The sequence below is a fragment of the Topomyia yanbarensis genome, chromosome 2 (assembly GCF_030247195.1).
Source record: "Topomyia yanbarensis strain Yona2022 chromosome 2, ASM3024719v1, whole genome shotgun sequence".
NCBI lineage: Eukaryota > Metazoa > Arthropoda > Insecta > Diptera > Culicidae > Topomyia > Topomyia yanbarensis.
The window spans coordinates 184,561,689-184,585,911 of NC_080671.1; the positions used below are offsets into that span (position 1 = coordinate 184,561,689).

Here is a 24,223-nt window from a genome sequence, read left to right on the forward strand (position 1 = left end):
ATGGGTTAAAGTCGTCGCTATCCAGAAGCCTAGTAAACCAGCTTCAGACCATCATTTGTATCGACCAATTTCTATGTTGTCCTGCATACCACAAACTGTTCGAGAAAATGATTTTTCGTCACTTTGATAACTGGACCGAAGCAAACCGGCTGCTCTCGGAAACACAGTTCGGATTTCGGAGAGGTAAAGGAACAAACGACTGCCTCGCGACGGAGATGGATATCGCTTTCGCCAAACGTCAAAAACGACTTCGATTTTCTGGACAATAAAGGAGCGTTCGATTCAGTTTCCATCGAAGTTCTGTCACAGAAACTTCACCGGAATGGTCTTTCACCCAAGCTGAACAACTTCTTAACCAACTTGCTGAATGAAAAACACGCGAACTTCGCGCATGGTTCTTCATCGACGTTGAGATTTAGCTACTCGGGTCTCCCCCAAGGCTCATATATTAGCCCACTTCTGTACAGTATTTTTGTCAGCAGTATTGATGATTGCTTGACAGGTAATTGTACATTGAGGTAGCTTGCAGACGATGGCGTAATGTCGGTAGTAGGTACAAACGGCAGAGATATGCAAAAGCCTCTGCAAGACACCCTAGACAATTTATCTGTCTGGGCTGTCGAACTGGGTATTGAATTTTCGGCGGAAATTCCAGCTGATGCTAGGCGGCAAACCAATTACCCATTCGATGGTTTTCAAATACCCTGGGATATTTTTCGATTCCAAAGGCACATGGGGTTACTTGAAGTGAAAGTGCCAGCAGTGAGTAAATTTTCTTCGCTCGATTACTGGAACCTGGTGGGGTCCTCATCCGCTCGATTTGATCAGTTTGTATAAAACAACTATCCTATCGGTGATTGAGTACGGAAGCTTTTGCTTCAGATCCGCTTCCAAAACACACATCCTGCAGTTAGAAAGAATTCAGTATCGGTGTTTACGTGTAGCTTTAGGCTGCAATGCATTCTACTCACACGATGAGCCTGGAGGTGATAGATGAAATGTTTCCTCTTTCTGAACGGTTCTATAAGCTTTCACTCCGATTTCTGATAGGTACGTAGTGAATTCATTTGCAATCAACAATTTCGAAGTGCTACACAGCTTAGAAGTGCATACAAATCGCATGTCTCCTTATTATGACTACTTGACGCTACCTAGCCCATCAATATTAAATCCTGCTGAAAACATCCCGCTGCAGCTTAACAACTTACAGATTACTTTTGATCTAACTATGGAACAGCTTACACAAAGTATCCCTGATCATCTGCGATCGTCGATTATACCAGCTATTTTTTCGGCTAACTATAGTCATATCGATTAAGACAAGCAATTCTTCACAGACGGATCAAGTATTAATGGATCAACAGGCTTTGGAGTATTCAACGTAAAATATAGTGTATTTCGCAAACTGGAAGGGCCGTGTAGCGTGTATGTTGCGGAGCCGCCAGCGATTCATTGTGCTCTTGGGTTAGTTAAGGCTCTGTCTTCTGCCAAATACTTCATTTTTTCGGACAGTCTCAGCTCTATTGAGGCTCTCCAATCAATGAAACCGGCCAAGCACCTCTTGCATTTCCTGTTGGAAATACGAAGGAATCTTTGTGCTCAGGCCGTCCGGTCATCCTACGTGACATTTGTGTGGATCCCGGTACATTGCTCAATTCAGGGCAATGAAAAAGCGGACGAACTCGCCACAAAAATTTGTTAAGGCGTAATTGAAGAAAAACAAGTTTTAAGACATCGAAGTCAGGGCTGTAATATTTGCTCAAAAACAATAACTGCAATTTCTGGTTAACGAGTTAAATTTATTTTTTCCGTTTTTTCTCGCACATTTATCTATTGCATTAATTTAATTTGTGTGTTGTCTAACTAACTATCTATAATTTTCTGCCGTTTGTTTACTTCACGCAACATCACTTTCATTCATCGGTTTATTACGACTATTTATGTTTTGTTTTTTATTTTCCAAGATAAAATCTATATCTAATTAAACGCATATCAATTAATAGGAAGAATTCAGGATTCAAACGGAAGATATTATTGGCTGTTTTCTCTCTTTTACACCGCTATAGGAATAATCTGGAAAATAAGACTTTTAAAAATAATTATCTGTTTTAAATCACATTTTTTTGAAAAAGAATGCATCTTCCAAGATCAACTATTTACATTTCCATGAATGCACGACCTGTTCTTCTTTGATTGGTTCCCGTACACAAGCGTACGGTAAAAGTAAGATGGTCGCCACATTATCACAAAGTTTTCTGTTTCGTAGAATAAATTGAACAAGTGCTAAAAACTATTTGTGTTTTCATAGCACAAAATTTGGAGAAAAAAAAACCTTGACCCAAACAAAAAAGCTCTGCTTGCTTACTGAACTTTAGTTGCATAATTTTCTCGACCTAAGGGTGTACTTGGACTTATTCTAAAAATTATAAGAAGTAACGTTGTTTTTCAGTCTGTTTCTGCTAAACTTCATAACAGATTTTAGTTCAATAAATTATTAATTTAAGCGATTTCATATCTCAGTTTATTAGATGTTAACAAAAAGCAGCATTGAGGGGAGATTTTACAGACAGAAATGTGTTATTTTTTTAGTTTGTCATAGAAATAAAAGTGTTGAAAAATTGCACGTAGAAAAATCGAAAATTAAAATAGGAAAATTAAAATGTTTGCATTTGAGTAGAATTCGTTTCTGCTTTGTTCTGATAACATTGATTTCAGTTTCGAAGGCTATTGTTATCCAAATTGCATTATTTGTGAGAACGAGTATCACAGTGTTAACAACTTAAGCTCTTCTATTCACGAATGTAAATCAAAGTGGAAAAACTAATATAAGTTAATGATTTCTTCGAGTCGCAAAACATCACGATCTTTGTACGACAAAAGATAAGCAGAACAAAAGAAAATCTTCTTCAAGTTTTCAGGAAACCAGCTGAGATCATGATGGCCACTGAACGGTGCCAGGTTCAGAATTGTGCAAAATCTATGCATTTGCAAATAAAAATAATACGCGAGGTCGCTCGCTCGAGCTACTTTTCCGAATAAAAAGTAATAAATAAAAAAACCTACTGCCTAATAATCGAACTCTAACTTAAAATTAAATTTAAAAAATAAGCGAAAACAATGAAATAAAACATAATAAAATGAATTGCGTCCTTCCAACAAGTGCGTACGACTTTGAAAAGAAGAAATATGCTCCATGACATTCACGATCAGCGCGCGAATTCTGTGTTTGATTCTTTCTCACTTAGCGATCGTGGTCGTCGGAAACTAGACCAACTCAGTCCCATCCTCGTGGCGACCGGCGGCAATCGTCGTCTCAGTTCCACGCCCTTTGCTTATTTCCTGCTCTCCACTCGGATCGATCCAGTCGGGCACACATTGATCGTCGACTTGTGCGGATGGATTGGAACGGCTAACGTAGGTTGGCTGATCTCGGCTATCGTCGTGCTGCAGCCAGGGATGGAACAGAACATCGTCGGAGGTTATTCTCTCCTCCGGTTCCCGTCGCAACAGGGCACGAATCATGCATCGTGCCTTGGACGATAGACAGTCAGGAACGGTGAACTGGCCCCGGCTGATTTTTGCAAATAGTGATGCGTGCTCCGAATCGTTGAAGGGATATCTGTAAATAAAAATATAGAATCAGTACTGCGATTGTAGAGCGTAGATATGGTGAACCTATTGTTGGTCGAACAGCGGAAATATTTTTTCAGGAGGAAATTGCAGATAACAGTAGTAAAAAATATGTTTGCTGTGAGTGAACTAACAAGACTGCAGGCTTTTACCAATGTTTTCCTTAGAAGAAATAGAGCCCAGATATCACAGTATTTGTTTTGTTCCTATGAAACCGTTAAAAATAAAACGACTTGAGAAATGAAAAATACTAACGCTTGAATGAAAAGACCAGTAATTCAACCCACTGTTCCAAGAATATACACCGGGCTGGTCAAAACTTGAATATTTTTAGCGATAAAGAAAACCTTTTAAAACGCTCTCTTTAACTACCCAAAATTTAACAGCGCGCGCGTATATTTTCGCAAAGTTCAAAAAAACGAACAGCTGCATTTCAGATCGCTTATAGCCGAACCTGAACTCTGCAGCAGCTCATTCGCGTCCTAACCCTTTCCTGTGTACCTCTCTTTCCTAGTGCCAGGCAGACATTAATCTGCAATTTGGTACGATTATTCGAGAACGACCACAAACGGAACCCAATGCAGCGTATTCCAAAGGCGAAACATAATTATGAGCGCGCGTGCACCTGCTGCCGAAAAAGATCGTGCATCTCCTCTTTCCCGCTCCTAGCACCGTACCGATCGCGCCCATCTTTCTAAGCGCATGGGGAGAATCCTGCTGTCCTCATCTGTATGTAAGCGTGGCGTCTCCTAAGTAACCCCTTCGAGCATATTTTTCCTTTCTTCTTTCTTCGAAACAAAAAGGATATTAATAACCATCATCGATGATAACATGTGTTTTATTTTTCATGTCCATGTTTCGACTTGGTTTTTTCGAATTGTTGGAATTGGATTGAAAAGTAAAAGTTGCGTTTTGGGGAAAGATCGACAATGAATGAACTAATGATCATCTCTTCGTTCTTTTTTTCACAACGACAAACACGTGTTGCCGTAATGAGTTCCAATTTCCAGTTGATAATCATTCAAATTCGAACGATCATTCAAAAATTGAGCATCCTTTCTCTAAGCAATTACATACTTCTACATGCACTTACAAAACTCTTCATCTTCTCTATAAAAACTGATTTAGCATTGTCAAGTATACATTTACAACGCAAAGCGTGAGTAGGACACCTTTGCAAAAAAAACCAAGCCGTCATACCCCAAATGAAGTTGAAAATAAATAGTTATCCAGGGATCTGGATTTCAAGCAGACCGAGGATGACGTTTTCTTAAGGTTTTTACGTGCCATAATGGCGGCCACTATCGCACAGTTTGCGATTTTTTATTACCATGTCTTCACAATAATCGTTTACACTGTCCGCCCAGTAGAAGCATGCCATCCTACGTTACTCCGATGCTTTAGACGTTTGTCGACGAATTTATTTTTAGTTCATATCAGGGTATACTTCCAAATTATGCCAAAAATAAAATTGACCGTTTTCAGCATTCTAATCGTAGCCGAACAATCCCAGGTGTTCGGAATTATAAATTTATTCCACACTTTCAGGTTGCTCGATCTTTGAAAATACCTGTTTCCAGTCTCCTTGCACACAATCTGCACGCTCATCTTCCTCAAAGGCGATGGCGAGCCCGATGACCTCTTCTTCTTCTGTAGAACATGACTTTGGCTGGCCTTTCTTCCAGTATTCGCGTCAGGATAATTCTTTACTTGATACAGTAGTCAGTAGTCTGTCTCCTCAACGATCATGTCTCATGGCGAGGCATTGTAATTCTCACTTACGCGAGAGGCAGCTCATCCGATGTTCAACTTTTCCGGGATAAGATGAGTCGCAAAATTCTCCGTCTCCACAAATAGCGCGGGAATATTTTTTCCAATAAAATTTTTCAGATTTTTTCCTTCTCGGCGGAGAAGGTGATAAGATTTTATTTCCGTGGAAATTAACAAAATATAGGGTAAAGTGCCTATTTTCACCATACTAAGCTCCCTATACTTCATTTCAACGAAAACCGCCAGAGAAGTATGTTAGACTTGTTTTGTCGTTTTTTGAAGTAGTACCAGCATAGGAGCGAGCGCAAAAAGAATACCATGACAAACTCATTCGCTCATTCTCCAGCGGTTTTATTTATCCGGAGAAATAATGCGTTGTATTTATCCGGAGAAGTTGTGTGAGTGTCAAAAACTTTTCGTGTGAAAATGTGAATTTTTATTGTCGAAGTGGTAAATTATCTGGACCCATTTACTCATATGAGTGATAAATGCAACGCCTGCTCATGGCCGTACAACATGGAATATCACTGATTCGTATAGAGCAAGTTTTGTGCGCATCCCCAAAATACGGAATTTGAGTTGACTACGCCTGGTTTGTTGAGGCTGCGAACAAACCTTTTCACCTGGCGGTTAGCATGCTTATCACATTTCACTAGTGTTCCAAGATATACATATAACCTCGTTAAACACTTTGTACCATATCCCACATTGCCACCTCGGGAAAAATCATCGTTCGTACTGCCTTATTCTCTACCAGCTACCATGTACCTAACGGCAATGAATGGCTCTTCCACTGCTTTGCGTTTGACTCTAACGCTGTCGATAGGGATGATAGTTCCATTCGCACAAGACCTTCGTATCGCAATTTTGATCGCTATATTTCAGAACAAATCAGAAAGTAATCTATGCTGTAATCTATGTAACCATCATAAACGAGTCGGGTGTCTCTCTGGCTATTTTTACGTTTGATTTTAGCACATCCAGCGTCAAACGAATAAGCTTAATCATTGTTGGCGGTAAGCAATTGTTATTTGGCTCAGCTCGTTTCGTTTCGCTGAATCGTACGCTGCATCGAAATCCTCAAACAGATGATGACTTCGCTAGTTGTATTTCCGAAATTTACTCATGATCTCTTTATGGAGAGGCTTTGCAGAGTATTCAAGATTTATCACAGGGTAAATATCTGATCATTTGTTGATGGTCCTTCTCGAAACCATATTTGGTATTCGTCGATAAAAGATTCAGTCTGCTAAACAGAACAGTAAATACAGGTGGCATTGAGTGTCGCAGATATTACAGTCGAGGTTATAACCACTATTGTAGAATTTATCTGAAGGCATTTTTTCTTCCACCCCACATCATTCCGAACATGCAGTGGATTGATTCGTACAGTCGACTTTTGAAAGTTCGGCCGATATTCCGTCGTTCCTAACAGCCTTCACATCTTTCAGTACTTGAATAGTTTCGCGCTTCGTCTAGCATGAGAGGATCAACTGCTTAATTATAATCTTCAATCCTTAATCTGTTAGAGCTTTTTCAAACAGTTTTTCCGTTGAGTAAAAGCTCAAGGTATTTCTTTTTTCTGGCATCCACATTCACAATCGATGGTCGTACAGCTTCCGATACTGAAAATTGGAATTTTTTAGTACAACTATGGGTCAAATGTCATATGTTCATCTTTTTTAGCGCAATGACGAAACCGCCCGATAAATCGACACATTGCGAGCCGTGTCAACGAACACTGCCATTAGACTGTTTAACAATGTTTGCAAACCGCAGAAAATAAGCAACCCACGGCCACCCACCAGTCGGCCACGCCAGCGCACACAGGCTAACGGTTGAGCGTTAGTTAGGACTGGCGCAGACGCAGAGTATGAAAAAAACACAAAAGATAAAAAAGGCCCTTAAGGCCTCTCGGTTTCCTCGATGCGCCACTATCGATGCGTAATGCAATAATCACTTTAAAGCAATTTTTGTCCGAGGTTCATTAACATAACATTAACATTCATACACGCAATATGCTTAATGATTTTTGCAATACCGTCAAACCTCCTAAATTAGGACAGGGAGATTTCGCAAAAATATCCTTTTGAATGCAAGACTTAGAAGATTTTCGGAAAGATGAAAGAGACGGATCAGGTAGATTCCTTATGGCCCGCTCCTCCACAATATTTTCGGAATGGTCTTAACGAGTAGGTGCCAGAAATTGATTTTCGACACCATTTTGAGATCCAAGATGGCGACTTCTGGTTTAGCGAAATTCGCTATAACCCAATATGGGTATTTTCGGAATGGTCTTGACGAGTAGGTGTCAGAAATTTGTGTTTGACAGCATGTTGATACCCAAGATGGCAACTTCCGGTTTAGTGAAATTCGCTATAACCCAATCAATGTGGGTATTTTCGGAATGGTCTTGATGACTAGGTACCAGAAATTGATTTTTGACGTCATTTTGAAATCCAACATTGCGACTTCCGGTTTAACGAAATTCGCTATAACCTATGCGATATGGGTATTTTTCCGAAATGGTCTTGACGAGTAGGTGCTAGAAATTTATGCTAGACGCCATTTTCAAATTCAAGATGGCGACTTCCAGTTTAGCACCCAATCAATATGGATACTTTCGGAAAGGTCTTGACGAGTATGTGCCAGAAATTTATTTTAATGCCATTTTAAAATCGTAGATGACGACTTCCGGTTTAACGAAATTCGCTATAATGGTCTTGACGAGTAGGTGCCAGAAATTTATGTTTGACGCCATTTTGAAACGGAAAGCGACTGATGTTCAAAGACGCTTTCGCTTGATTTTCTGATTGGCGCGCACCCAGTGTACTAGCGCGTCTGCCGTAAGATGAACACCGATATTGGCTGATTATCTAACAGGTGATGTACAATTTCATCTCGGTCTGGTTCATCGAGTTAATTTTTTTTTCTATTCTGAAACTAAAATTCATACGATAAATCGAACTGAGATGAAATTGTATATCTCCTATACCCCTACAGCTATCTTCTGCCCATATTGATTGGAATTTTGAGAATGCCCTTAAAGCGGAAGACGCCATCTTGGCTTTTAAAAAAGTCTCAGGCAATGAAACTTTGCTTCTACTTGTCAAGCACGGTCCTAAAATACTCATACTGGTAGGGTTTTTACAAGATTCCGCTATGCCGGAAGTCAGCATCTTGGGTTTTAAAATGGCCTTAGAAATCAAAATTTGACGTCTACTCATCGACTCATGACTCATGACCGTTCCAAAAATATTAATATGGCTTTTGAGATTTCCGCTTAACCGGAATTCGTCATTTTGGTTTTCAAAATAGCCTCAGAATTTAGCGTTTAATTTAGCAAAAGGTATCTGCGAGATCCGCTTTTCTCATCTTTCTACAAATCCAATTTTTTTGCATTCGATACGACTTAGAATAAATGCAAAAACCGTGAATATTACAAAATCCGTGCTAAAATAACTTGTTCAAAAATCGTCAAAAAAACTTGTACAAAAACGTCTTTTGCACTCAAAATGACTTAAAATATTTTTGCTTCAAACGTGTTAATTGCCGTACAAAAACCCGTGCTAATTGAATAACTGGCGTTCAAAAGGGGGCAACCGACATTTTATTTTCAGAAATGAACTATTTTTGCATTTTTTACCAATTCTAAGATTTTTTACTATTAGTAGTCGACCATAGGGGTGACCCCAGAACTAGCTGAGGTCTAAAAGGGGGTAAACCCACGTTGTGTCTTATGGAAATTCGAATTTTCTCGCTCGTTTTGTGTGGTTTTAAGGGACGGTAGATTGAGGTCGGAAAATGAAATAAAACGTGGTCTTCGAAAAAGTTGCTGTATGGTACCTAGCGCTTTATTTGCATGCATCAAAATAGTTTGAAATTCAGTTGCTAGAGCGGCGCTGTTATCAACTATTTACAATAACTAGTTAGAAATATTATGTCTTCAAGAAAGTTGTAAGTCGAATATATTTGTAGTGGGTACTGTGGCCACATTTGCAATTATGGCGCCACTGACACATGAACAAGCATATGGAGGATAGACCACTAGTGAAAAATTGTTCCCTAGCCTGAAAGGTAACACACCAGCAAATGAGTGTTTGGGACCGTGAATAAAAGGTGGAGCTAGTGTTCTGGAAACATTTCCGGATCGATATTTTTTGAGAGAATTCCCTCATAGTTTTATGTCTGTTAGTCTGTGATTTAACTTACAGATTATGTTTTTTTAAATGTGCCATATTTCAGAACTTGTAGGGCCTACAAAGTTGGTGTCTTCAGAAGATATATGGACTTATAATTACCTGACATACAATTTTATAGTAGACACCATCTTTCGATCTCGTTCAATTAAAAAGTTAACAACAGCGCCGCCCTAGGGACTGAATTTCATTAATTGTATTTTTTTCCTTTTTTATTAACGACTTATAGTGAGTCAATCTTTTTACTTTTTGATATATTGTAACGACATATAATTAGCAAGGGATTGGATTAATGACTTATGTCGGTTCCGACAGCATAGGTCATTAAATTGACTTTACGGTTGTTCGGACATGCCGCAGACTCAGGTTATTCGCATTTAATGCCAAAAGATCCTGACTCTTGCGTTGCAGAAGACAAAGAGTTAAGTAGCCGGGAAACTGTAAGCTTGTTTATTGACCCTACGCCACGCTTTTCTAAACTTTCTTACTTCAAATCCTTGCTCTTCCTTGAGTACTATGGCTCTTAATATTTGAAAAATACTTCACCTTCCAGTCCCTTGCTAATTATATGTCGTTACAATATAAAAAAAAAATAATTGTAATAACTTCTGTTCTACTGATAATATTTATAAATAAGTTGTGTAAACTAAAAGTTAGTCGTTTAGAAACGTAGTTGTTTATCAACATGGGTATGAAGGGGTTAAAGATGCCCTTGGAGTTTTATGCAGGAATCAATTGTTATCAATTGCTGGGATAATGGGAGAAGACCAATATTGTGTCAAAGTCCACTAGAACATAGAGCAGGATATTCATCAGACCTCTACACCGGATTTCATTGAAAATAGTAACATGTTTGTATCAGCTTCTGGAACAAATAATAAACTACGCGCAATTCTATCTTGAGACCTCTAAGAAGCTTTTCTCTAGAATCCTATATCAAAATAGGGATAAGTATTCAATCGACATTCAGAAACAGATTCCATTGGAATGCTAAGAAAATTTCGATCAGAATCCTGGAAAGTATCTAAACAGAATCCCGAGAAGCATGTCATCATTACCCCAAGAGAATGTCAAAAACCGACTGAGCAAAGTAGGTGAGATTTAATGTGTCAAAAAGGCCTGCAGTAACCGATGTGTGTATTACGAGAAAAATGTACTTTTAGTTTAAAACTAAAAAGTTGCGTATTTGGCAACACTGCCGTTAAAACTAGTATTTCTCTAAATTTCTTGAATAAATCCATGAAACACCATCTCGCTGATTGATTATAGTGCATACAGCACCAGAGATATAATCCGAAGAAAAACAATTTTTTTTCAACAATTCTTAAAATTAAGAGTGTTCCCATGGACTGAGGGGTGGTTCAAAAGACACAATTTAAGTTATTATATATTGGCTCTGGATAAGCAATTTCTTCAAAACTGGTTCAAATCCGTGAAGATCAATTCCAAGTTTTTGTTTTTGGTCACTTAGCGCGGAATATATATAAAAGATAATTTGGGGGTAGGCCAAAATTTGAGAGGAGATTAACCCTAGACCCCCCATTCCTCCAAAAAAAGTTCTATTGTCTGCAATGATCGAATTAGCACTATAATTAGACATTCTTGTTGAAATTCGATTTTTTTTGCGAAGCACCCGGACAATCGAGCTCGACCTGTATCCGATTTTTATATTCTAATATATTTAAAACAGATTTTTTTTCTATCTATTTGTTTGCATACTAAAGGAAGAATTGTAGTCTGTAGAATTAAAAATGCAAAAATGTAGGTTTTCCCATACTAATCTCCATACAAATTTCAATCGCAATGCGCTACGCCGGGTCAACACCAATCGACCCCAAATTTTGCACAGTTGTTTGGGACCCCAAAATGAACCAAAAAAGTGCTGTGCTGAAAAAACGATCATTTTGCCCCACCCTACTAGTTATAGCGATCATTATGATCATAACATTATCCACACATTAGTCAAATTCATTGAGAAGCGAATGCGAAGGCTATCGTAATACGAGATAAAGTTGCGCAACAGCATGTAGTACCAAGGCCTGATTTTGCTTACTATTAATTTTATTATCCATTTTAAAACACAGTAATTGCATCCTATCTCTGACCACACTTTTCTAAAGGATAGACAGCCTCCCAAAACTATCGGCAATGGTGGTGTATCTTTTAAAAAATATTTTTTTGCCGCAGACAAAATATGCAATAATTTTAACACGTACAACAATTTGAACTTTTTTTCATAAATTCTTTTTAACGAGTGTTGAAATTGATAGAAATTCATGCGTGTGAAGATTTAACAGTTTGTTTATCAATCGAGATTAAAAATTATTGCAAACTCAAGAATTTTTCTACAAATTGTTTTAAAACAATACGCACAAGAATGCGCTTTCTTTTGCATCATATACTTTGTTTGACTTTAATTTTCTACATTTGCGATCTATAATAAATGCTGAAACTGAACATAGTCTCTTTTCTGTATTTTTCTCCGAACAAGCAACAGTTGGTTAGTTTAACTGCCACTTACCACCAGTGTCTCGATAGTCGATCACGCATACTGGGTGCAACTTAAAATCATACCCAACAACGTCCTACCGCAACAGCTGAGCCATTTCCGTTATATGGTATTAGGTGAAGCAGACAAGTTAGCACAAAGTGTTGTGAATATAACGATCAGAATGGGATCGATTTTCCAGTGTAGCTGTTGCACCGACAAAACTGGAGTTTGTTCGCGAGACAAGGATTTACTTACGCATATGTTCGGAAGATATGTGCACATGTTGCCTGGTTGCTTCCTGCCTGGTCCTCGGTTCGTACGCAGGCAGTTGGATTTGGTATACGTTTTTGAATGGGAGATTCATATGCCAACCAATCGATAGAACCACGAGAAACGAAAGGATAATGAGAGAGAGATAGGACAGAGACAGAGGTAAAATACACGCTGCTGTAGTTGGACGTTTCCTTTTGGATTCATTTTGCCAGTTTACTCTGCCTTCTGCCCGCAGGGAACGGGAAGAATCATTTATTGCTTTAAAATTTCCACCTGCCGTCTGTCGTGTTTTTGGGAGTTCTTTAAACCTTAGAGTTCGGGACATTCGTCGTCCGTTTAGCGATTGGCAAACGTTTACTATCTACGCGAAGGTACAAACATTTATCAATAAGAAACGGCAAAAGCAATTTAGGATCATTCAAACGATCAATTAAGACTTTTTAATTGTGATTCACCGATTTGCAGAAACCCGAAATAATGAGAAAAATGGAAAAAAAGCATATTATACAATTTATCGAGTTCGCATTCAACGGTTGCACCCGTTTCTATAAACTCATACTGCTGACCTATATCAGCAGGGCCCGCACAAGTGGTTGAATAGGAACTGTTCCCCCTTAAGATAAATCCAACCAGCATAAAGTTGCAGTTCAAGGTTGCTGTTGACCAAGTGAAAATAGGGCATACACTTCAATTGTGGGAACTTAACATTTCATTTCTGCTATAATTCTGCCTCATACCGGCAGTCAAGTTCCGATACGATCGCTCTGTGGGATTATGTGATGTGGGTGAGTTTATGCATGTTTATTTCGCCCTAATTTTTGAAAGCAACAAAATTGCAAATAAGAACCTCTCCTCGTTTACGTTCTTGTTTTCAAAAAATAAGGAAGAATTTAGGTATTATCATTTTTATGATCTCATATTGAGTTGTTTGTATTTGATTTTCGGTTCTATTTATCTATTAGTCTCAATTAGATAAATTCCATATCTCATTAAAATACACAAGAAAATGTAAGGCACTAGTTACCAGAGGGGAAGATTGGGTACACTTGATCCCCAATTTGTTTTTTTTCTTATAACTTTGAAATTAAATAAAACTTTTAATTGCAAAATTCGCCAATTTGCGATTCATTTGGTACGTGTGATGAGGAAACCCTAGAAAGCATTTACTCTACGATCTTCAAAGAATGTTCCGGAATACGAAATGCGAATAAGAATTTGACCAAACTTTTCAAACTACCTGTATAATTGCAAGTAAATTAGAAAGAACAATAATCAAATCGGTTGGACATGTGTAAGTAATTTTGCAGAGTATAGTATAGGTTTCAGTCTTTTGTTTGTTGACTCAACTCGAACAAAACACATCATAAAAACGACCGTTACACATTGCATTTTAATGCCAAAATTGTCCTAATCGCTCATTAAGTCAGAGTAGAAAAAGTATTAGCAGGTCAATCCGTTTGCCTTTCAATTTGACCGTTCTTCTAATTCTTCCGCCAGATGGTACCTGAACCAAGCAAGGATTCAATAACGACAAGTAATATAATACTGCATATACAGGTAGGGGAAGATGGGGTAAAACGCACACCCTAAGGAAATATGATCGTAACTCAGTTATAGAACATCAATTTAATTAATGAAATCGTTTAGCCAACATTTGCCTCTGTAATCACAATCATAACGTTTTACAAAATATTAAAAAACATGAAAAATATTCAATTTTTCAAAATCATTCAAAATTACCTTTTGAAAAATAAGCGGGGCAAAACAGACCTGTGCGGGGGCAAAATGCACCACAACAACGGGGCATAATGCACTACAACGGGGCAGGATGCACCGCAAAAACGGGGCAGAATGCTCGGTGAACAAGCAAGTAGTTTTGTTTTCTGACGGGATTTCACAAGTCTTTCGTTATGCAATTAGTAGGTTTTCAGAACGATTTTTCTTTTTTCGATTAAAAAATCAGCAAAATCCAAGTAGAGTGCATTTTGCCCCCGATGGAACAGAGATATAAATTTAGCAAAAAGTGAACTATTTAGTAGATTTTTCGTATATAGTGCGACAGTATAATGAACAACGGTATAAATAGAACTGGAATGCACTGATATAATAGTAAAACAGTATTTATAAGAGATGAAAATCCTTGTTGCACGAGCCACAATAATTGCATGAGAAGAGCATGTTATTGTTTATTTTTAGAGTTGCTATTGATGTACGGTTATCAAACCTTGACAATGGGTGGATTTCCGACTGGTGTTACCCTTTTCTAAAATTTTTCTGCAGTTTTCGATATAAGCAAGGTGTACATTTTGCCCCGGGGGTACGTTTTACCCCATCTTTCCCTATAAAAAGTTTCCAATCAGATGACAACAACTAAGTACCTATAATCCTGAGCCAGTATATAGCAATGCACAAAACATTGACTCCGGATCCGAAAAAGAAAAAAACAAGTCTTGGTGCTACAATCACGTTGCGGGATTTTGACCTTCTGTTTCGACGACAGTCTTCGCAGTCGATTTCTATAACATACGGAAGGAGCGTGTAACAAATACTGACACTAAGATACATTTCTGATCGGAACTTTAACATTAAACGAGTGGTTTCAGACCTGGGCGAAACGGAACGTATCCCAAAACAGAATGATGAGCGGTTCTGGTTATGAATTCTTATCGACACTATCTTTATTGGAAGCTTTCTGAATTCAGCTGCGCATTTTGTACCGATATGCCGACAATAATTTATGATACGTGATTAACAGTTGACTATTAGCAACTACTGACTAATAAATTTTCCAGTTTTCATTTTCTGTTCGTTTATGAGTTGCTTCTGCTAATGTATGTTCTCAAAAATTCTGTTTTGCTTCCATGATACTAATTTCTTCTATCGTGATTAGCCTCATCACTGCACCCATTCAAAAAATTCAGCCGCGCGTCGAATCGAATCAGAGAGATATCAAGAATTCTAGTAATTTTAACATCGACTGAAGGTATTTCCGGAATTTCCGCATTCCTCCATTTATGCGAGGTGAGCATAACTCCAGAATGAGTCAGTTTAGCAAAAATGCACCGCCGAGAGAGTGCACTGCAAGCATGGGTTGAGAATTATATTATCATTTTTCTTTTAACTTAGAATTTCGGAGAAACTCAGAATCGGGCGGCATACCACTCAAATCGTCTTTCGCAAAAATGATGAATCACGATGAAGAACTGACCTCATCCATTCAGCCATGGCGTGCGTCCGAAGCGCGAAAGATATCGTCATCACCTTTTCTACAGGCAAAGAAACTGGGAGTATCAAACGAATTACGGTACCCTCAAACGGTGGTGGTCCTGTGCATTCATGTTCGAACCTGGCCGGTGTGATGACCGCATTGCCAAGAATCGCAAAACCGTTTCGTACTGTGCTTGAAGAAATTTACGGTAAACGTGACCCATAAAATGCTAACGACCAAACAAGCCGTTGGACGTACTTCTGGTCGACCGTGATTCGACGAGTCTAGACACGATCCAAGTTCCGAAGTTTATTGTACTTTCACCATTTTAAGCAGAAACCAGCGGCAGGTTGGTTGCACAAATGAAAGGTTGAATTTTGGAATTTTGAACGCCACAGTTTTTTACTGTGTTATTGCAAAGAAGTGGTAATTAATAAACTGCACCTACACAGGATAATGCCACTAATAGGTAGCCGAAAAGGATCAATCAACAAAAAGGAAACGCAGAGCGTAAATTTTACAGCAGACTTCCGATGGCAGTTGTTTTGGGTTTATTTTGTTTTCCTTTGATTTTCAGATAACAAGGGAAGAGAAAATAATTCCGATTGATCATCAGTACACTCTATCCATCCAACAACGGGCCAAGGGGCTTGCAGATAATTGAACCATTTCCACCTACCTTCCGACGAGCATTGTGTATAGGATCACTCCGAGGGACCACATGTCGGCCGCCTTCCCAGAGTAGGTGGTGTTCGCTTTCAGTATTTCCGGCGACACGTAGGCGGGACAGCCCCGCTTGTCCTGCAGCAGGTCCTCCGCTGGATCATCCAGCACGACGGCGTCCTCCAGCGATTCCAGCTTCAGGTGTGTTCTGCAAAAGGAGGAAAAGCGATGGAAAGTGTGATTATTAATGATGTATTTAATTAGACAAAAAGAACACACACGGGTAAGGTGCTGTGGACACTTAAGATTTCTTTCCGTTCGTCATGGTACCGCTAATGGTAGCAGTGTTTAAAAAATTTGAAAGCAATAATTTCGCCCTACCCATCTCAAAAGCTATGTTACAATAAGGTTATGTGACGAAACTAATGAGCATATGTCGGGCTGTTTCAGGCCTGAACTAAAGTGCGTTGTATCATATCACAATTTTAACGCCGTCATAACACTTTCCATCAAAAAAGACGATTGCTACTCATAACTATCCCCATTTCGCCACGGTAAGACAGGCATTCGCGTAAAAGTCTATCGCGAACCATCGATGAAAGTAGTATCAATGTACAGTTAAGACACCCTTAGAAAAATGAAAGATCGAGAGGTTACCAAACCAAACTTTTTTTAAACGAATCGCCACCGACGAAGCCGTTAGTAGCGAAAGAGGCTCACATTTACCGTGCTCTTACTTGGCTCTTTCACCAAACGCTGCATTGAGTCGAAAATATGGATGAAAAGAAAAAGTTATTAAGTAAAATATACACAGCAATAAAAAAAAACAAATTGCATAATTTCTCTGAAGGTGGTACTTTTACTTCACTACTGGTCTATTGTCATCCGCTGTTAGTGAAGCAACTAGCAAAGAGAAAAGGGTGAAACAACTATGGCGTGGTTTGCTTTTCTCTATCTGCTTCATCCCTCTCTTTTCTGTTTAGTGAGTTGTTTTGTGTCTGATTCGCCACTTTCGCATTCCGTTCGTTGACCGCTGGTTTATTTTGATTTGCAAAAAAGAAAAGCCTACATTTATCTTATGTTCCAAGATGACAGATAATGATTGGAATTGCAATATTCCTCTCTAAAAAGAACATACAACATACATCAATTTGTACCTAACCTTAGAAAATCGGGGAATTTGAGTTTCCACTTCGTTTCATCAGTATCGTGGCTGACTTACTTTGCCGCCAGATAAACGTTAAATTTAAAAATGAAAAAAACTACTTGTTTTTCCAACCGAACATCCCGCATGTACGCATGGTTATGAGAAACATAATGAGTTTTTAGACGAATTTTAGTGTCTATGTGACGGAGAAGTCGGTCTGCCACGATACTGATGAAACGATGTCGAATAAGGATTGAACATAATTCTTATTTATGCAGGTTATATGGTTTATCATTTTCCTATTCAAATGATAAAATCTCAACCGTAAATGTAAGCTATTGTACTTTTGCTGTATTAGAATTGTTTATTTAAAAACGCCATACCTTTTATATCTATGAGAAGAGTGAGATACTTAATTCTGGGACTTGTATGTGCTAAAGTAGTACATAAAAATCCCAGAATTAAAGAACCTTTGAGAAAAAAATTAGTTAAAAGTATTTTTACCAAGCTTTTATTGATTTGTTAAAAAAATAAGCATCGCCATATTTCATATTGATAATTGTATAATAGATCGTTTGACGCAATACCCGCATTTCTCTTTTAATTTTACTGCATTTGTATTGTTGAACACCATGAATATGAGTACTAGAATGGTTTATATGTGTACTACACACCAAAAAAACAATGAAATTTAAACGACATGTAAATCGATACGAATGTAAAGCTTGAATCAAAAATTTGATTGAAAATTAAATTGAATTCAATACACTCAATGGGAGCATCTAAAAGCATATGATTCTACACTTTCGTTCGTGTAATATTACATGTCATTTATTTTACAGCAATATTGGCTTAAAAATACATTAAAAGACATTGGTATCCCGTTTAATGAAACTGTAATTTTCAATCAACGTGAAAAATTCTAATCAAATTCCTTGAAGAAAGCACAACAAGTTATGTATATTTGTGGTGGAACTTAATTTTACATTTATCTTTATGCTCCAAATATGTGCATGAAAATAAATTGAAAATAACAAAATATTTTTTTCTGTGATAGGATGGTTATAGCGGTGTACACTAGAATGGTAAGAAAAAATATCACCGTTAGTCAATTCCTGAGTCGATTTTTTGTTCCACTAGGAATATCTACTCAAAATTCGAATCAGATCGGACAAATTTATTAAGGAATTTTAACAATTTATAAAGTTGGCTGTGAGAAATTGAAAGATTTTTTTGGTGCTATCCAATGGGGAAAACAGAACGCATTGGTGAGTTAATCAAAAGCAATTATGTGAAAAAATCACCCCAGAGGCAGGATTCGAACCAGCAACCCTTGGGACGCCGACGTATTCTATCTGGTGAAATTTGGAACTAAATTTTACCAACCACAAGAAAGCTCAGATATCACATCGTTAAAATTTTATTAATCTACTTACGAAGTTGAATCGATGGAAACATCTATCAGCAATCTGTAGTAAGCTTCAGACAGGTTGGTCCGATAGCCAGACATGCCCAATTTAGTTCAAATTATGGGCAACACTTCTACTAGGACGATCTCGAGATTTTAACTATATTGCACATTTAGGTGCAAAATAAAGTTCAATATTTTTGTACGAAAATTCGATAGCTTCATGTTCATTTTGTTGCTATTAGGGGAGATGACCCAATAGTGGATGAACTATGCCAACGCCTAAGCAATTTTAAAAGTAAACTAACTCAAATTTACTTATATATGGTATGTATTTGAATTTATTTGAAAGATTTTTCAATTCTACAGCTAAAAAAATCCATACATGTAAGTTAAACCTCTACTTTTTGCAAAATGTTTAAAAAACAGGAAACGCTGTGTAAGACCCAATAGTTGTGATAGTGTTCCTATAGTTGGAAGTCTATGTTCCTATAGTTGTAATATATGTTTTCGCTCATCCACATGGGTTATTTCGTACCATTTGAACGAATATTAAACATTATCGAATTCTAATAGTATAATAGTATAAATAGTGTTACTATGTTTTAATTGCCGCAAGGTTCTACTGTATCGATTTTGTTGGCTATTTTCGGCAAATTTGACACTAAGAGAAACTGCCCATATGAGCCTGCCTAGTTCTAGTTTTCCGTTCTAAGTTTATAACTGATTCGCTCTAGAATACCTATCCGTCTTTCAATTTCATTGCTTTCGTTTCTCTTAGTCTCAAATTTGCCGAAAATAGCCAACAAAATCGATATAGTATAAATAGTATAAACAATTATTAATGTATTTTCAGTTTTTTGGTTTTACAGTAATGTGTTCGACAGGATACCCGGGTATCTTTTCATATTTCAATCCATGAAATTCCAGTGTTCTTCTCCAAGCTGGGGATTGGTATTTAGTGACACTTGAAAACATCCCTAAGCTTAGCGTTTTAGGGAATAGAATTTGATGATGTGGAAAACGGGGCCCTGAGCAGGGCTTTTAGATTTTTTTACACCGTAACAGGCCGACAACGGCACCAGGATACCCAAAAACTGAACTGCTCATAACTGCGGCATTTTCTAACCCATTTTGACTCTTCTAGCTGTTTTGGATTCAGGAACCCATCTTTTAGACTCTGAAAATGAACCGGATGAATTCATCTGGTTGTCGGGATTTCGGATGTTTCGGAGGAATGATCCGGTATTGGAATACCATTTGAAAAATTTCAATGGGATACTGGCAATATGGGTATCAAAATTCATGATTTGACCCCGAAACGGACATTCCTGAACAGGTTTTCGTGGGGCCGTGGGTTGCCGTTTGGATGTCAAAGTATCATATGGTTCCGTAACGATGAATAACAGATTTCTGAAACAATTGTAACAAATTAGATTTTTGGTTTTTAAAGGTTAAAGGCGTTTTTGTGCTGTTGGTTAAAAATCATAAAGAGAATAAATAATAAACGAGGACAATTACGAATAATCAATTTAACAACTGGCTACTTGTGTACCTATTTCTATTTTTCCATTGAACGAAATTTTCGTAATTTATTGTCACTTTGAAGTTGTCAACCTCGTTAAAATGACCCCAATCTATTGAATGGTAAAAAGATGTTACATATTCCCAAACTATGTATGTAGAGTAATAGAAAGAAACACAACTCTCATATCAGTGGTGGCTGGACTGAGAGAGAAGGCGATTAAAAAGTGAACCAGAATAAGAGTAGCAGTGGAAACAAAAAAGAAAACATCTATCCGCACCAGTTTGGGATGAACGGAAATGGTAGTACAACTAATGCAACAAATAACACAACTATACCAACATGGCAGGCTGGTTTGACCCAATAGTCGTGCTATACGTTTTTATGAGAACAAATAGCCAAAGCTATTTTTTTGATACTGGAAACTGCAGTTTAACTTATTTTATGCATATGTATAAATATTCATGTTGCGTTTTGTTTTTACTTAGCTTTGCAGTCAGAAAAATAAAGCTATTACTATTACAACTATACCGACATGACCGTATTGGCCCAATAGTTGTAATACACGTTTTATGCGAAAAAATAGTCTAAACTATACCTTTTGATATTGAAAAGTACAGTTTAACTTAGTATTAGAATGCATATGTAAAAATACGCATGGTGCGTTATGTTTTCACTTAGTTATGGACTTAGAAAAACAACTGGCTCTACTATTACAACTATACCGACATGTTAGGTTACCCTGGCCCAATAGTTGTAATATACGTTTTTACGCGAAAAATAGTCAAAACAATACTGTTTGATATTGGAAAGTACGGTTTAACTTCTTAGTAGAAAGTATATGTAAAAATATACACGATCGGCTTAGTTTTCACTTAGTTATAGGCATAGAAAAAAAACTACTCCTGCTAGCGAAATGGATAGCGCGCTGCCGTCGTTATGTAGTCCGCAAAGAAAAAGCATTTTATGCAGATATTTGATACTATTACAGCACAAATTCTTGTAGTATTCTAAGTAATATTAGAAATATGAAATTTTTAAACTGATATTTTTCCGTTGACGTTATTTAAAGGATCAAAAACAACCAATTTTCATCACTATCACAACTATACCTGCTATCGCAACTATTGGGTCAGCTGCCCTATATGACCAAAATTCATGAGTATTTTTTGCGTTGATGGGTCCGGTCAATAGATAGAGCCACCATAATAAGAAGCAGTCTTCTAAGATAATTCTACGAATTTTGACACTCATATGCTAGCATTTATCGAAATTGCCAAATACTAACTCAGTATGTATTGGGACATAGCCTCTAAAATCTGGATTTCAATATCGGATTCAGCACACAAGTTTACATTGAAAACGAAGGCAGAATATTGAGCTCAGTTTTTTTTCAATAAACTAGTATGATCAGCAGTCTGGGACCATGAACGGATAAACTTTTGCAACACGAGGGGTGATAGAGGTTCATGTTAGGGAGAAAAATTGTTCTACACATCCCATCAAATCGCAGCCGTTACAGAGTTATTATGCTTTTCCTGAAATTGAGTTGTTTGTCTTTAAATGATTCTAACACAAAAAGTACACTTTGTATTTTAACACTATTAATTTCGTTAGAAAGGTGAGAAAATTTCATATTAAATGATGTCCTCATATCTTTCAGTTATTGAGCAACATTTTGGAAGTAAAGTATTTTAAAGTTAGAGTTTTTCTCACCGAGTTTTCGTCCATTTCTCAAAAACTTAAATTGTTAGCATCATTATTTTAATACTTCGCATTATTTGTATGAAAAAGCTGCATAATTTGTTCTTTGGCGTCATGTACTTATCTCTTCTTGTTTCTACGTGTTCGGGTTATGGAACTTGGATATTTCTATCTTAGTTTCTCTTATACTAGCTATAAAAAAGTATACCACTTATCGTATCTTTTTTTCTTTCCACTGGAAAGCTAAGAAAATTGTACATAGAAAAATGTAGAGGGAAGCGGGGGAATTCAGACCGCTGACCAATACGGACTCCCAGTTGTTGCTCAGCTATGGTAATATTATGAAAAGCGTATATATCATTTTCATGGCTGTCATGTAGCTCTGTTCTGTTTCACAAAATATTGCGGTTTTCAGTTTTCGTGTGCGTGCGCTAGGAGCGAATGTTGCTTCGGAGCGCTTGTTTTTGAAAAATGTGTTGTTGTTGGCAACAGCAAATTATTACATCAAGTGCATTATTGTGATTTTGGATCTGCCGGATAATATCTTTTATTTATATCCTATTTTAGGCGAGACTATCTACTATTACTTAGGCCAAAATACGATATCATTTCTATTGCAAGAAATCGAAAAGAAGTGAAGGTCTGAATTGGAACAGGGTTGGGGTAATTCGGACCTTTCATGTACTTTTGCGCAGAACCATATATACACAATACGGTTAAAGATCGGAAAAAGTCGTCTTAGAAAAAAATTTGCGCAATTAATCAGGCTAAAAAAAAATATTTATTTTTGATTTGGTTGACACGTTTCAGTTCTATAGTTCATAAACCCTTACTAGGTCTGAATTGGCCTAGTTCCCCATACTAATAGTTTACAGTTAAGTGAATTTAGTACTCTTGTAGAAGTACTTATCCCCTATATTATTATCGAAATGATGCATCTTACCAAGTTCTGCAATTTCTGATTTGAGTTCGTATCAGTATATCTTTTCGTTTCGACGCAAAATTATTTTAATCACATAATTGGAATTTGAACCCACTGCATTTGTAGCGACGCACAGTGTGACAAAATCAAAAAAGCCGGATATTGATAGTTGTGACGAAACTATTAATTATAGCACTTCAATGTCTTCGGAAAGATTTCTTTATTTTTCGAGCCCTTTAATATAATGGAAGAAAATTTTGAATTAAGGGGGTACATACTAATATGAAAAAATAACTTATTCATTTACTATTTATATGGAAAGGTGTCTATGAAAAGTTTGTAGAGGAACTTTTTAGAGAACATTTGTTGAAGACACAAACTATCTATTTCTTAAGAGAAAAAAGTTATAAAGCGAAACACATGAACATGTCGACATACCCCCTTAAAAACAGTTTTTTGTTATAACTTTTTAATTTCATTTTCGGCATTTTTCTAATGTTTAGAAAAGTTTTATATGCTTTAAAATACATTTTTTTGCGAAACATTCATACTCGCTATCTGCACGTTTTACGGATTTATGGCTGTTTTGTTCATTTTTTTACTCTACCTTTGCAGAGTAGCAGTAGAAACTTATTATATTTTTGCTCAGCAATATATGCCCTATCGATACATATATAATTTAAAGGGCGATCTAAAGGGAAACTTACAAAAACTTAGTACCTTAACTTTTTGCATTACAGTGTGTCTCACATTTATACGTTCACCCTATTTTTTCAACATAACTTATTTTCTATTAAGCAAACTAGAACAAATTTCTAGGGTTAGTTTTTAAGCTTAATCAACGATGTTTCTCGAAATTTGGAAACTGGTGCGTTTCGTTCTTTTGTTGACAGTTTAAGTGAAAAAAAGGTGTCCACATTTATACGTTCACTAAGAAAACACGATTGTACATTTCTTATAAAGGACTAGATAATACCCATCGCACGTTGCTGCGACTTTCAATGAAATAGGAGTAAAACACAATTTGTTCCGAAACGCCATCTGGCGGGCAGATAATCTCCAATCAATAGCAGACAAACACGCTCCATAACAAATGTCTACTATTTGTAAATTTTTATAGCAATCGGTTAAGCCGTTTGGGAGTCCATAAATCATATACATACAAACATTGACTTTTATTTATATAGAAGATGAATAAAAAATACCCATCATTGAAAATTTATCTCAAAAACTCAACGTAGGGGCTAGGTATTTTTTACAAAGAATGTGTATGCAAAGGTTGA

The 24,223-nt window shown here is 37.1% G+C and overlaps 1 protein-coding gene across 1 annotated transcript in view; it reads right to left on the bottom strand.

Moving 5' to 3' along the window:
• Positions 1-1,778: 1,778 nt before the first annotated feature.
• Positions 1,779-24,223, bottom strand: part of LOC131682362 (tribbles homolog 2-like) — a 150,476-nt gene continuing 128,031 nt past the window's right edge. The window contains exons 5-6 of the mRNA XM_058963782.1: positions 16,251-16,442; positions 1,779-3,619 (exon numbers count right to left, since the gene is read on the bottom strand). Of these exons, the coding sequence (XP_058819765.1) occupies positions 3,265-3,619; positions 16,251-16,442 (547 nt within the window). The 3' untranslated portion in view covers positions 1,779-3,264. The remainder of the gene's footprint in view (positions 3,620-16,250; positions 16,443-24,223) is intronic.